General features: G+C 48.2%; 2 protein-coding genes across 2 annotated transcripts in view; one reads left to right on the top strand and one right to left on the bottom strand.

Moving 5' to 3' along the window:
* The window catches only part of slx4 (SLX4 structure-specific endonuclease subunit), a 17,677-nt gene extending 12,843 nt beyond the window's left edge, over positions 1-4,834 (top strand). Inside the window, exons 11-14 of the mRNA XM_023961034.1 lie at positions 1-1,065; positions 3,705-3,804; positions 3,897-4,241; positions 4,312-4,834. The exon at positions 1-1,065 is cut by the window's left edge and continues 815 nt beyond it. Coding sequence (XP_023816802.1) covers positions 1-1,065; positions 3,705-3,804; positions 3,897-4,241; positions 4,312-4,681 — 1,880 coding nt within the window. The 3' untranslated portion in view covers positions 4,682-4,834. The remainder of the gene's footprint in view (positions 1,066-3,704; positions 3,805-3,896; positions 4,242-4,311) is intronic.
* A 700-nt stretch (positions 4,835-5,534) lies between these two features.
* On the bottom strand, positions 5,535-11,121 carry mcrip2 (MAPK regulated corepressor interacting protein 2). Its single transcript, XM_004066326.4, has 5 exons — positions 10,644-11,121; positions 10,465-10,534; positions 7,236-7,369; positions 6,485-6,586; positions 5,535-5,923 (listed from the first exon to the last, which is right to left on the bottom strand). Exons 1-5 carry the CDS (start codon positions 10,696-10,698, stop codon positions 5,853-5,855), a joined length of 432 nt encoding a protein of 143 aa, XP_004066374.1. The 5' UTR covers positions 10,699-11,121; the 3' UTR covers positions 5,535-5,852.
* Positions 11,122-14,319: the final 3,198 nt, after the last annotated feature.

The following is a 14,319-nucleotide window of genomic DNA, read 5'->3' on the forward strand; positions in this document are numbered from 1 at the left end:
CCGCAGAGGAGAGAAAGGAGTCCAGAGGCCTGGACTTTGGTCCTGTTGATCCACCAGTGTGTTCTCCAGAGGTGTCCTGGCTGAGCTTCACTCCAGTCCAAGCAGAGAGGAGCTCAAGAAGCAGCTCTACTCAAACTAGAAGCAGCATGTGCAGGACCAAGCTCTTCTCCAGAGTGGACTCCTCCTCAGGGTTCTCCTCTCCCACCTGCAACCGCCACCGGGACGTTTCTGCGTCTTCATCGCAGAGCTGCCAGCCACCAGCCAGGCTGAAGCAGAGCCAGCTTCTACTCAGGAGCGAGGATGAAGAGCGGCCCCATTCCCAACCATGCATCAGCACCCCCCTGCAGACGGACCACCACCACCCCGCTGACCTTCTGGCTGCCTCCCCCCTCCTCCCCGACAACAAGCCCAGTCAAAGGAGGAGATCCTCCGAGAACTCGGACTGGAGACGACTTCACGTCTCCCCTCAGTCTAAGCCGGCTGCTTCATCTTCATCTTCATCACCCAGCAGGAGACCTCCCTCTGAGAGCTCCAGCTGTGACAGTCCAGGTGTCAGAGTTCAGAGGATGGAAGCAGGAAGTGATGCTGATGCTGAGCAGGAAGAGGGAAAAGGTCCGAATGGAGCGGAGAGTGGAGAGGCCAGCCTTCAGCAAAGCTTCACGGACGAGCCCCCGATAGCTTACAATGATTCATGGGGTCTGGACGTCTATGAGGACGCGGGTCCGGCCTGCTTCAGTCTGAGACTGGAAGATGGTTCTGGATCCAGCCTGCAGGAGCAACATGAAGCCTCCAGAAGCTCCAGCTCAGCTCCGTCTGAGCTTCTCCCCGCCGGTCACAGGGGTCAGCCAGGCCCCAGAGGGGTGAGGTCTAACTCCGCACGGCAAAGTCCACGACCGCAGTCGAGCCGTCGCTCCTCCACAGCCTCACCGCCTTACAGTGGCCGCACCCCGCCTAAAATCCAGGCCAGCCTTCTGGACTCTCAGCTGTGGGACAGTTGGGGAGAAGATGATGAAGTCCTTCCTCTGTCTCAGAGGGTGAACCCAGCAAAGCACCTGAAAACCCCAGGTGAGGACCAGACGTCTTCAGAAACCTCTCCATTCAATTCTTGACATTTTCTATATTTTACAGACAAAGCTTGACATGTGGACAGGACGTTTGAAGGTCCAAATCATGAAGACAACATTTTTAAACACTGAACTCTTATTTACCTTAAACTGTTTTTATATTTTCAAGCAGTTTTGGCAAAAACGACACATCTCTGTCTTAGCCACACCCACCCATCCGGTGGTGTTCACTCGTACGCGTCCTGCAGGTTTTTGGGTTGTCCGGGTCCACGGAGGGTCATGTAGAGGAGCTTGATCTTAGGATCTTAGGGGGGGGGTCTGATGTTCCCTTAAGGCTCATAAGGCCACCTGAAGGGCCGCCATGACAACGTACCATTGTTTTGCGTGTGGTAAGTGTATCATGTAATGCTAATGGACGTTCCACGCTCGTGTGACGTACGGGTGATGCTGTCGTACGGCGTCCACACGCCAAACTCTAGTCATTAGGAAGGTGTGAGTACTGACTCCTTACTGACCACAAACATGCTGCACGCACGGGGCGTGCACGTGATCCGGAAGTGGGCGTAGGACGACCTCACAAACTACTACTACAAAATAGTAAATCAAATATTCATCCTTTCACACACACGCATTTCGCAAGGAAGGTGGGACCTTGGACCATCTGTCCCCTACCCCATCCCTGGTAGGGGGTACTGGACCCTTGGCAACGGTGGCCGTGTCCCCTGGGTGCTGGTTTCCTGGGCCCGGCGGGCCTCTCTGCACGCAGTGGGAGGGATGCCTGAGCTTTCTGGCTAGGCCAGAAGCCGGGGATCACATCACATCTGAGCTGGGGGGTGTCCGTGTCCCTGTGGTGTGGGTTCTGGCCCTTGTCCGTGGGTGCTGGGCCCTGCCAAATTTCCAACTGTCGCCTTGTCGGGCCATGTTTACAACAACCCCCTTTTCCCCGGGGTGCCCCCCTCCTGGGCGGGGGCGGCGGGCCCCTGCCTTGCTCCTTTCTGGACCAACCGTGGGCCGGGTGGGTGGCTGCCTGGAGCGCGGAGCGGGTCTCCCTTGGGGGCTCCTGGCTCGTACCTGGGGTTGGGGCGGGGGAATGACCAGAACTCATGGGTGGTGGTGGGGTGCTCGTCTGGGGCTGCGGGCACCCTTCTCGGGTGGGGCCCTGCGTTGGGCCCTCCCGGCGCGGTGGGGGGGGCTGCTCTCCTGGTTGGGCTAGAGCTGAACTCTCTGTTTCTGGGGGGCCTCGCGGCGGTCCTGCTGGCCCTGACCTGGTTGGCGGATGTGGTCTCCCGGGGGGCGGTTGTTCCCTGCCTGCTCCCGTGTGGCGTTGGGGGGGTTCCGGCTGCCGCTGCTGCTGCGGTGGGGGTCTTGGGGTGGGGATGGCTGGGCACTCTCCCTCCTTCTTTTTACATTCCATCATCCATTTTAGAAGAACATAAACACTCACTTGAGCACAGGTGTTAGCTCATCTTTGCACTAATAGTTTGCGTGATTGAATGAAAGATTTCACACTAGTTGGTTTTAAGGCATAAGTATGCGTGTGAACACTATCTGTATTGTGTACATGTTGACATGTGGACATTTTTGCAGCTGGCAGGGGTGTTTATAACATTTGAGTGTGAGTGTGGACAGGCCCCGCCCCTTTGAGATTTGTATTACATCTGAACCTTACCGTAATGATAAACATCCCGTAGCTTGTTGCTCTATGCTGCTTCATGGTTTTATCCCCCCCCCTCCTATGATCACCCTCCTACCCCCCCCTCTCTCTAACGTCCCTCTCTCTTCTTCCCTTCTTTCCTTTTCCGTCCGGTCCAACACCAAAGATTTTCAAACATGATTGAAATTAATAAAGTTTGGCCTCAATTACAAAAGGGGTTTATTCAGACATACCTTTGGTTTGTCTGAAGATTAATAACCCCTCTTGTTAAAGTAAAATATGTCCAACACAAGAGGCCCTCAGCTCTCATCTGTCTGCCCAGCTGTTGGACAGGACAAGTTAAAAAGAAAAAAAAAATTCCTCCTTTCATTTTTAGATTTTCTTTTAACGTTTAAATCATTTTTTACAAAAAGCTGACTATTTGAAATGCTACGGGACGCGTTGTCACGGTAACGGCTCCAGAAGCAGCCTCTGGCTCTGCTGCTGGATGAGGACTAACCAGCAGAGGAAAGCGGTTTATCTGCTAAACGTCACCTTCAGGGACCCAAAGCTTCATTTCAGAGGAACGTTCTCCTCTTCCCGCTTGTCAATGAGGTCGAGGAGACAGAAAGACAACAAAGTGTTTGACAGTAAAGTCCACATTGGTGTTGATGGTCCAATGGGACAGAGGTCCTGTCATGTCCATCATGGAGACATTTGTCTTCTGCTGGGATCAACTGTGGAACGACGTCTGTCCACCTATGTTCCACTTTTCTGTTGCCATGGTTACCAACTGGTGTTTAGGCCAGAGCAACGATACAGAACATTCAGGCGATGAGACCGGAACTACTTTTTTTAGGAGAACATGACCCCTTTTTACTGGACCCCCTGCAGCCAATCAGAGTCCAGGATTCACCCGGACCGTATATATAAGAAATTATCATGATAAATTCAAATTATCCTCACAAATAACCTGGCTTTGTCTTGTTTTCTGCCTTTTTTTGTAGCCCCATCTCACAGAAAAAGGCGTGTCAGCGTGGTTCCCATCACACCAATGCCATCCTTCTCTGACATGGACACGCCAGAGCTCAAAGGCAAACTCAACAGGTCAGTGTCTGTCCAGGATACCAGACGTTTGTCTCCCTCAGCTGTTGGGAGGAAGGGGTTTCCTTTAGCTTAGTCTTCTCTCCTCTGCGTAGGTTTGGGGTCCGGCCTTTACCCAAACGTCAAATGATCCTCAAACTCAAGGAGATTCATCAGTACACACACCAGCTGGCCAGCTCCGACTCTGAGGAGGACCCGCCCCCCCATATGAGGGACCCGCCCCCCCATATGAGGGACCCTCCCCCCCAGATGAGGGACCCGCCCCCACAGATGAGGGACCCCCCCGGCATGTCCTGCGGCCAAACGGGGACGTTTAAGGAGCCCAGAGCTCCTGCTGCTGCGTCTGCGGTCGAGCCCGGCCATGGGGCGGATCCAGGGCAGCTTTCTGCATCGCAGGACTCCAACACGTCTTCAGCCGCCTGCAGCGACGAGTCCGAGAGGTGAGTGGAAGGAAAGCGCACAACAAACGCACAACAGACGCACAGAAATACAAAGGTTTGTCTTCTCCAGGTCCAACCAGGAGTTCTTCCTCTCTTCTGACGGCGACTCGGACAGCGATGGCTGCATTTCGTCCTCGCAGGCAGCAACGCGTCTCCAGGACCGCCTCCAGGCGGTCCGCAACTTCATCCTGTCCAACCCCGAGCTGTACAGTCAGATCCTGCAGTACCGACCGCTGGTTCTGCCCCGCCTCCAGGAGCAGCTCAAGGCCGCTGGGATCCGCCTGGGCGCTGCCAAACTGGTGGACTACCTGGACTCTCAGTGCATCACCTTCACCACGGCCAAGCCAGGCAGGCCAGGCAAGCCTGCAGCCAGGGGCAACAGGGCCGGCAGGGGGGCAAAAGCAGCAAGCAGGAAAAAAGCAGCAACCGGCATTCCTTAAGTGAAAATCGGATCTGAAAGTGACGGAGGGAAGACTTTGTATTTAACACTCGTGTTTTCATTATTGTGTTTGGAATTTCATCTTAACTGTAAATAGACTTTTTCTATCGTGTGTCCAGATGTTCCAACCCAATAAAAACAGAATTCCTGTTCATTTTCTGTCTGATTCCACCAGAAAATCCAAAGATCATTAACTGTCACAAACACCGGAAAACTACAACAAACACGACAAACACAATAAATCTGCTGCAGTACTGTTAGATATTCCACACCGCTGTCAAGACATTTGGGATATCGGGAGAAACTCGTGGGCGTCGTAAAACGGTGTTCAACGCCACAGATTTTCTGGATGAGGAAGTGATTGTATTTATTATCCCTATTATTATTTATTATTCCTACCATGACAAAGGTGGATAAAGGTGGAAAGATTTCATGTAATCCATGGACACCAGTGAAGATCACAAATCATTGAAGAAAAAAGGTTCAGAGTACTGTCTAGTGCAGAGGTGGGCACTGAGGGCCGCATTCCTGCATGTTTTCCAGCATACCCTGCTCTGGCATGTTCTAATTGGCTGGACACACCTGAAGCAGGTAATCAGCCATGAGTAGGGCAAGACTATCTGGAAGTCATGCAGACACACCGGCCCTCGAGGCCTGGAACTGCCCACCCCTGGTCTAGTGGGTCTAGATGACCCCACTCCCAATGTTAAAGTGCCTAGGATAGAACAAGGGTTAATCAGAGGGTTTGATGGCGCCAGTCATGGCGAGGAAGGGTGGGGCCGGTGGATGTGATCAAATACCAGTACGTACAAAAATGGGTTTAGAACCACATTAGCAAAGAAATGCATCACAAAGAGGGTTTAACAAAAAACCTTTTACTGTTTTGCTCTTGTTGGTGTTTTATCCAAACATTAGCCAGGATGCACATCAGGCTGAAGCTAGGAAACTAGAAGAATGTCCGCTCCTCGTCCCAGCGGTCAAGCGATTCCTCGCACTCTGAAGTCCCTGCGCTCAGAGTCCACAGTCAGGTTTGGGGGGCAGTTCTCCGTCACGCAGCCACATCTCGCTTCGCCATCAAACGCTCTTGGATCCTGGAGACCGGGACCAAACCTGTCCTTCCTTTCGGAAGGACGGAGCAGCTTCCTGTGAGTCGTCTGTGCAGCTTCCTGTCGTCAGGACAGGTTGGCGATGTTGGCCAGGAAGCGCTGAGCCCACCACTCCTCCAGGTCTATAGGCACAAAGTCTGCAGAGGACGACAAGGAGGACAGTCTGATCTATGAGGCAGTTTGTCACTCCACTGATCATCAATGAAGGACAGGAAGTACGCAGACATCCAAATGACAGATTTTCATAACTCCTCGACTGTTAATGAGAAGTGAATGGTCTTATGTTTGAAAGCAAAAGGGACTTCTATGACCCAAGAGGAACAGACGCCGCAGGTATGAACAGAGGACCAACCAACCAACCAACCACAGCTGCTTTGTCTACAACAGCAGAGGGCCTGAGAGGACATAACGGCTCTACATACGTGTGAGCGTTCTGAGGTGGCGTGACCCCTGTGCTATCCTAGGGACTTTACCACACGTCAATTGAAAGGGGGGGGGGGGGGTCATCTAAGATAGCACAAGGGTTAATGGCACCTCAGCGCTTGATGAAGGTTCAAAGTGAGAAAGGGGACTGAGCAGGAAGGCGTTATCCGTCAGACACCATAAACTACGACAAAGGATAAGATTTTATGAGGGCGGGTGTACTTTGAAGTTTTACAGTGGATGCAGGAAAACAGAGGAAGGGGCTGGAAACCTACTCTTCATCACAGCACTGGGGGTCTTCTCCGTGTACTGAACAGGTCCGTGATGGTCAGACGTCTCCCTTCTGTCCTCCAGCTTCTGTTCCACCTCCTGCCACACTGCAAACAAGCACAGGTTCCCACCGGCATGTCGGGAAGGTTTTTCCCCATGTGCACACATCAGGACGTGACGGTTTAAGAGACGGTACAAACCGGGACCGAAGCGCTCTGCGAGGACGGACGGACGGCTTCACCCCAGATTTAGCACAAAAACATTTAACTGAAGGCTGCTTCACCTCTCTGGAAACAAACTAACCTTCAACTAAACCTGCTCCGGACCAGGTTATGTTCAGAGCATGAGTTGCTATGGCAACTTGACCTACCCTGAAACATACCTCCATTTCTGGAACAGAAAGCTGAGGTTCTCCACCTCCTTAGCCTCAAACTTACCATGGGAGCTAGCATAACCTGCTTTCTGGAATACCCCCCAGGGCTGACCATGTTTCACCTGCAGACATCCGTGTCCACCTGTATGTTGGGACTAAGGCTTAAGGAGTCTGCACCTGTTGTGACCGTATTCTGTAGACTTCTTCTGTTTTGTTTGATATTCAGGTTTCTGGATTCCCTCTCAGATCTTGATTTAGAGGAGATAAAACTCCTCATTAGGCTGAATATCACAGATCTGAAACTAATGAAGGATAGAATAGAACTAGAATAGAGACAGTCCGCCTCAAACGGAATCGTCCATCTCCCCCATGAGCGAGCTCACCTTCGTGAACGAATCTGACGTTCTCCTCGTGTGCAGCCGTGAATCCCTCAGCGGCGCCCTGGCTCTTCTTAGGAACCGCGCAACTGTGGCGTCTCCCATTCAGACGGTTGAAGACTATTTTTGGGGCTGGAGAGCTGAGGAGGACAGAGCAGAGTTCAGGACTGAGGACACAGACTTCAGGGATTTCTTTGCCTTCTTCTTCCTCTGCAGCTTTAATGACATCGTCAAACTGCCGGTCGTTTCCATTCCCTTAATGGTTGAATGCAGAGGTCAAAGGTCAATGCCAAACTCCCCGTCGGGTTCAGATGCGGTTTCTTCCGGAGCGGTCAGCGGGATGATGGGAAGCCTGTCCGGATGGGACTGGCCTTCACGCATCAGACTCCCGGGAGTCGCAGGACGAGAACTTTGGGTTCTCCGGTTCCACCTACGGAACGTGCCGCGGTGCTGGACACCGCCGAACGCCTGAAGCATCTCAGCACTGATCCGTCAGTCGGACTAACTTTGTGGATTGATTTAGAAATATTTGACATAAATAAAATCTGGAAACAAAAAGTGTTTCCGTAGCATCAAAGAGTCATTTGAAACCCTCCACCGTGTTTAGAAACACTTGTTCTGCATCCGGAACAGACTTTTAGATTTATAGATCACAAAAGGAAACAGTTTGGCATTTGTTGTAAGACGTATACAAACAAGGCTTTAATGACTTTAATGGATTTTGTTTTAAGGGTAAAGTCATCTTCATCAAAGAAAAGGGTCAAACTCCAAACCTACTTTTATTGATTTATTCAAATTCAAATTCAAATTCAACTTTATTTATATAGCGCTTTTCATGCTTCATAGCATCTCAAAGTGCTTACCAAAGGAAAAAATAAAAAATAAAATAAAATATAAAACAAATAAGATAAAAAAATATATATTTTAGTTAAAATAATAAACAAAGTAAAAAGAATGTAATAATAATAAAAATAAAAATAAATGCAAATAATAATAAAATAAATGAATTAATAAAAACACACAAAAACCCAACACATACACATCCCTCCTTTAAAATAAAAACAAATAAAATTAGCTGTTAAAATTTTATAAAATCAAATAAAAACATGTGGACAAGTAAAAACTATGTAAAAGCTTTACTAAAAAGATGTGTCTTAAGTTTTTTCTTAAAAACCTCCACAGTGGCTGAAGCCCTCACGTCCTCTGGCAGGCTGTTCCACAGGCGAGGCCCACTGTGCTGAAAAGAGGCCTCGCCGTGGGTTTTAGTTCTGACCTTTGGGACCACTAGCAGACCTGCACCTGTGGACCTGAGGGCTCTGGGAGGGTCATAGACTAAAAGTAAATCTGATAAAAATGAGGGTCCAGTTCCATGTAAACTTTTATAAACTAATAAAAGAACCTTAAAATCGATCCTAAAGCTGACTGGGAGCCAGTGCAAAGACTTCAAAATTGGAGTAATGTGCTCCTTCTTTCTGGTCCTGGTTAAAAGGCGTGCAGCTGAGTTTTGAACAAGCTGCAGCCGGTTTACAGTATTTCTCTTAGCACCAGAAAGAAGAGCATTACAATAGTCTATCCTAGATGTTATAAAAGCATGGATTAATATTTCAGCACTGGCTTGTGAGAGAAAGGGTCTATTATTATTTTGTCCTGGAATGAATGCAGTTAGGTAAAAAGAGCAAACAGAAACTGTTTCTTTGTTGTCATTTTTGGAAAGCATTCATGTTTTTGATGCTCCTGGGGGGGGGGGGGGGGGGGGGGTATTCCAGGAAGCATCTTTAAACTCCCCTGACTTTAACCCTGAACTCTGGCTGAAATCCGCCTGAACTTGCTTACTCTGGGTATGTCGATTCCAAAAGACCGGATATGAGTTAGAGTAATTACGCTCCACTTGGTAACCCTGGGTTAATGCACGAGCACAGCAGGTACATAAAGACATTCTCAATGAATCGCCGATTTCTGGAGTCACCATGGAAACGCGTGGAGAAAAAAAGAAATGCACTATACTTCAGTGAGACGGAGTCTGAGATTTTAATGACGGCGTATGAAGATTATACGTCCATCAAAAAAGTAACACGGCTGCATCATCAGCAAAAGAAAGAGTTTCTGCTTGGAGAAAAAGAACAGACATTGTGACGCATATATACATAACTTATGCAACTTAAATTAATTCAATTGGTAACAAGTAATTGAGTTGAATTTATTCAACCTAATTTCTTACGTCTTCCAACTCAACATTTTTTTACAACTCAAATTCACATATATAACTAACTAAATGTCATTTTACTCCAATTCAATTACAGTTTTTCCATCTAAATTTATTGTACTTCTTGAACTCACATATGTCTGAATTTGAGCCTGCAGATATTCTCATTTTAATAACAATAAAATGATTGAAACAAAGCAGACTTGAATCATGTGTCCATATATTATATATATCTCTGAATTTATCCTTACACAACATTACAGTAGGTGTGGTAAATATCATTATCCTCCTCTCCCTCCCTCTCACTCATGGTGCAGAAAGAATTAAACATAACAGGACAAATAACTAGACAAAACACAGTAAAACAGCTAAACAACTAAACACATTTGGTCAAAAACCCACACTTAAACCCAAATCCGTCCAGACAGGCAAAGGGAATGGTATCCCACAATTCTTTGCGGTGCCGATCTAACAGCAGCACCAAAGTTACACCTACTTAAGTGAATTAATTTGAATGAAAGTAAAATAATTGTCTGAAAACTACGTGTTATTTTTAAGCTGACTTAACTAAAAAAAGATTTATCTGAACTGAAGCAAATAATGAAGTTAGATCAAAGTATAAAGTTTATCTTTCCAACATCCATATGTGGTCTTATCATCCTCTCATGGTGGAAAAAGTATTATCTGAGCTTCTTCATCCACTAAATCATCTTCAAATGGACACGCCATGCTGCTTCACCTCTCTGAAAACAAACTAACCTTCAACTAAACCTGCTCCAGACCAGGTTATGTTCAGAGCATGAGTTGCTATGGCAACTTGACATACCCTGAAACATACCTCCATTTCTGGAACCGAAAGCTGAGGTTATCAACTTCCTTAGCCTCAAACTTACCGTGGGAGCTAACAGAACCCCCCCCCCCCGGTGGTGGAAACGGCCGGCCCGTTACATGATCGCGCTCTCGGTCCACGTGGAAAGTATTTTGGGCGCACGCGGTTGTTGACACAGCAGGTAAACCCGCTCAGACACTCACCTGGACGCGAGCCAGGACGTCGGCTTGATCTTCGAGTCGCCGGATTTGCTGTCGACCTGCTGCGTGGGACCTGCGACATTCGAAGGTCAACTCTGAGAAAACTTCACGCGACAAAACAGAAGCGTCTCGTGCCCGAAAGGTTGCACCACGCCGCGTGGCGCGCGCGCGCGGCCGCTCACCTGTCCTCCGTTGGGTAACGAGTTTGCTGGGACCTCTGCTGATGGTGTACATCATGCCAGACCCGGAACCTGCAGGAAGCCGCTCGTGTCCCGGATCCAGATTCTGACCGGCAGACCTGCTCCCACGCGTGTTTCGGGTCGGTGTCCCGGTTCGGGGGCTGCAGGGTCGCCCCGCAACCTCGGGTTATTCTCACGCTCCCACGGAGGGCTGCAAACTCGGGGGTGTTCGGCCGCCGTGATCCGACGCCCGCTGCGCGTGCCGTGGACCGCCCTGTAGGTCATTCAAGGAGATCGCAGGTCCACATGCCCGGGAGGGGGGACGGGGGGGCTTCCTGATGTCCCGGGACGGTGACACGCACGCCCAGACACGTGCTCGTCTTCAGCCCGCAGACTCTCCGGACCCGCGCGCCACGGCGTCTGTCTGACAGCTCAGAAGGCCAACGCGCACGTTACCGTCACCGGTAGCAACGGCGAGCACGCGTAGATAAGCTCCTTGTAACTGAGGACAGACTTCCGGGAAAAACTTTCAAAATAAGAACCCTCATTCTCTTTCTGATGTGTCTGACATTAGAAAGAGAAATAAACATGCAGGTTATAGTTGGTTGAATTGGTTGCCAATTGTAAACCTTACGTCTAATTTTCATTCATTAATACAGCATCAACCTGGAAATGCAGCTCCTTCTAGTTTGTTGTATTTTTACATTTACGTTTTGTCTTGCTTATCATTCTGCTAAATCCTACATTGTTTGGTTGCAACACAACAATGTAAAATATATCAGACGTCACTGGTACTTCATTCTTTCCATTTAGATGGTTTCTGCAGTAAAATCTAACTGCTATAAACCATCTGCAGAAAACTGCACAGGTGAAGGTTCTCGTCCATCCTCTTTACCATTTTTGTCCCTTTCGGGGTCACTGGGCTGCTGGAGCCTATCCCAGCCGCTCGTGGGCGTAGGCTGGTGACGTCCTGGACAGGTCACAGTCTGTCGCAGGTTCTCATTCATCCACCTGGAATGGTCTGCATTCAGACGTTTCTCCACATGGATACGTGGCTCAACTTTAGGACTGCAGAAGACTTTTTTTCTGGCTCCGTTAACCTAAAGTAGACGAATCGCTTTGTTTCAATTTCAACACCTTCAAAGACTTTCTTTAACCCTTGGGCTATCCTAGGCACTTTAACACTGGGAGTTGGGTCTAGATGACCCATCTCCCAATGTTAAAGTGCCTAAGAAAGCACAAGGGTTACATATATGAATAATATATGTTCAGCATGTAAATGCTGTATAAAATGGCAAAAGATTGGGGTGGGAATAAACATGATTTTTCTTCTACCCACTCCTTTTTTGAGCATTTTTATCACATTTATCCTGATGTTTACAGTATTTTATTTTGGGTTTGAAAATCAAATCAAATTATAATTAACTACTTCAGGTTAAAACCTAGTTTTAAAAATTAAAATCACTTATGATTGAAAAAGCCTATAATGTGTGAGTTGTCTACACAACAAACTTTGCAGCTTTTATTTTGAAGGCATGAGTTATTTCGATGTCTATTTTGTTTATCTCCGGTCAGACAGCAAACCCGCCCCGCCCCCAGAGATCACCTTTCACCTATTAAACTCCTCAGCAGTGACAAGAGTCAACCAACGGCAGAAAACTGGTCAGACAGACGGATTGTGTCTGCAGATGGAACACCGATTATTGGGTTGATGCGGTTCCTGGTTCCTGCGGTTCCAAAGGTGTCATGTTTGAGTTCCTGTGGCTCAGACAGCCTGGCTGCTTTAGAAGTAAAATACTGGAGTACAAACTAAAGTCAGCTTAAAGCTTCTGAAGATCAGCTGGCAAAAGAGCAGCTCAGACAGGCTTATCCATGATATCCAACACGACACAAAGTCGGTCTATGTGGGTCAGCAGGCTAATGATCAGTAAAACTACGGCCCAATAAATCACTGCACATCTTCTGTAGAATTGTCATGAAAACTGATGATTTTTCCAGATTCGTGAAGGAAAACATGAAGTGGAGCGGTCTGGAGCCACCGCGCTCCTGCAGCGGACTCTGCTTTATAAAGCAATGCTGGAGTTTGTGGTTAGCAGCCATACGGAGAAGCTAAAAAGCACTAAACTAAGACTGCAGACGACACCAAGGCTGTTCCGTCCAGCTGCATCGAGCTCAGCTCCAAGAGTTCCTGCAGAAAGAAAAAAAAGGCTCCAGAATCCAAAAAATGAACGACCCTGGGAGTATTTCAGGCAGGCAACTCAGCAGTGCGTTTACCTGGTTACTCCTTTCTACAGGCGGTTCAGTCTAATTAACTCACCCGTTCAGTGTCCTACTTACGTTCCAGGTGTGCGGTCCAATCCCTCTTCTTCCATTTCTGGGAGCTCTGCGTTCGTCTCCCGCCCGGCTTCCACCTGTGAGCTCCGTTAGGGGTAGTTTAATACCCAAGGTTTTCAATGGAGATCTTTGTTTTATGGATCTGGACTGAGCTTTATGCCAAACTAAAAGAATTATGGAATAAATTTTCTTTACTGCAGGAGTTGTCTGACCGAAATGACATGAAGTTTTTTCTGCAACATAAAACCCACTACAACTATTTCTAGTCTAGTTCACTACAACTTATGTCTCATGAAAAATAAACAGGAATGACAATAACTTCCAATCACAAATGTGTATCATAACCTACAGAAATGATTTCATGCGTTTTCTCTGGATGTTATTGCACGTCTCACCAGACAGCTCAGCTCTGCACTCAGGATGAAACCGTACAGAATAATAGGTCCAACCGTTAATTAATGGTTACTTTCATGTCTACATCAAAAGCAACTATTCATTTTTCTAGAAAATCATATATTTAGGATCAATTTTAGTTCAGAAAACTAAAACTGTAAATTTCCACAAAAAAATAAAGAAGATTAAAACCAAACTTTACCCAATACCTTTACTTTGACCCCAACAAGGAGGAAGAATGCCCTCTAGACCCCAACAAGGAGGAAGAATGCCTCTAGACCCCAACAAGGAGGAAGAATGCCCCCTAGACCCCAACAAGGAGGAAGAATGCCTCTAGACCCCAACAAGGAGGAAATATGCCCCTAGACCCCAACAAGGAGGAAGAATGCCTCTAGACCCCAACAAGGAGGAAGAATGCCTCTAGACCCCAACAAGGAGGAAGAATGCCCCCTAGACCCCAACAAGGAGGAAGAATGCCTCTAGACCCCAACAAGGAGGAAATATGCCCCTAGACCCCAACAAGGAGGAAGAATGCCTCTAGACCCCAACAAGGAGGAAGAATGCCTCTAGACCCCAACAAGGAGGAAGAATGCCTCTAGACCCCAACAAGGAGGAAATATGCCCCTAGACCCCAACAAGGAGGAAGAATGCCCCTAGACCCAAAACAAGGAGGAAGAATGCCCCCTAGACCCCAACAAGGAGGAAGAATGCCTCTAGACCCCAACAAGGAGGAAGAATGCCTCTAGACCCCAACAAGGAGGAAGAATGCCCCCTAGACCCCAACAAGGAGGAAGAATGCCTCTAGACCCCAACAAGGAGGAAGAATGCCTCTAGACCCCAACAAGGAGGAAATATGCCCCTAGACCCCAACAAGGAGGAAGAATGCCCCCTAGACCCCAACAAGGAGGAAGAATGCCTCTAGACCCCAACAAGGAGGAAGAATGCCTCTAGA

Source organism: Oryzias latipes, chromosome 1, assembly GCF_002234675.1.
Source record: "Oryzias latipes chromosome 1, ASM223467v1".
Lineage (NCBI taxonomy): Eukaryota > Metazoa > Chordata > Actinopteri > Beloniformes > Adrianichthyidae > Oryzias > Oryzias latipes.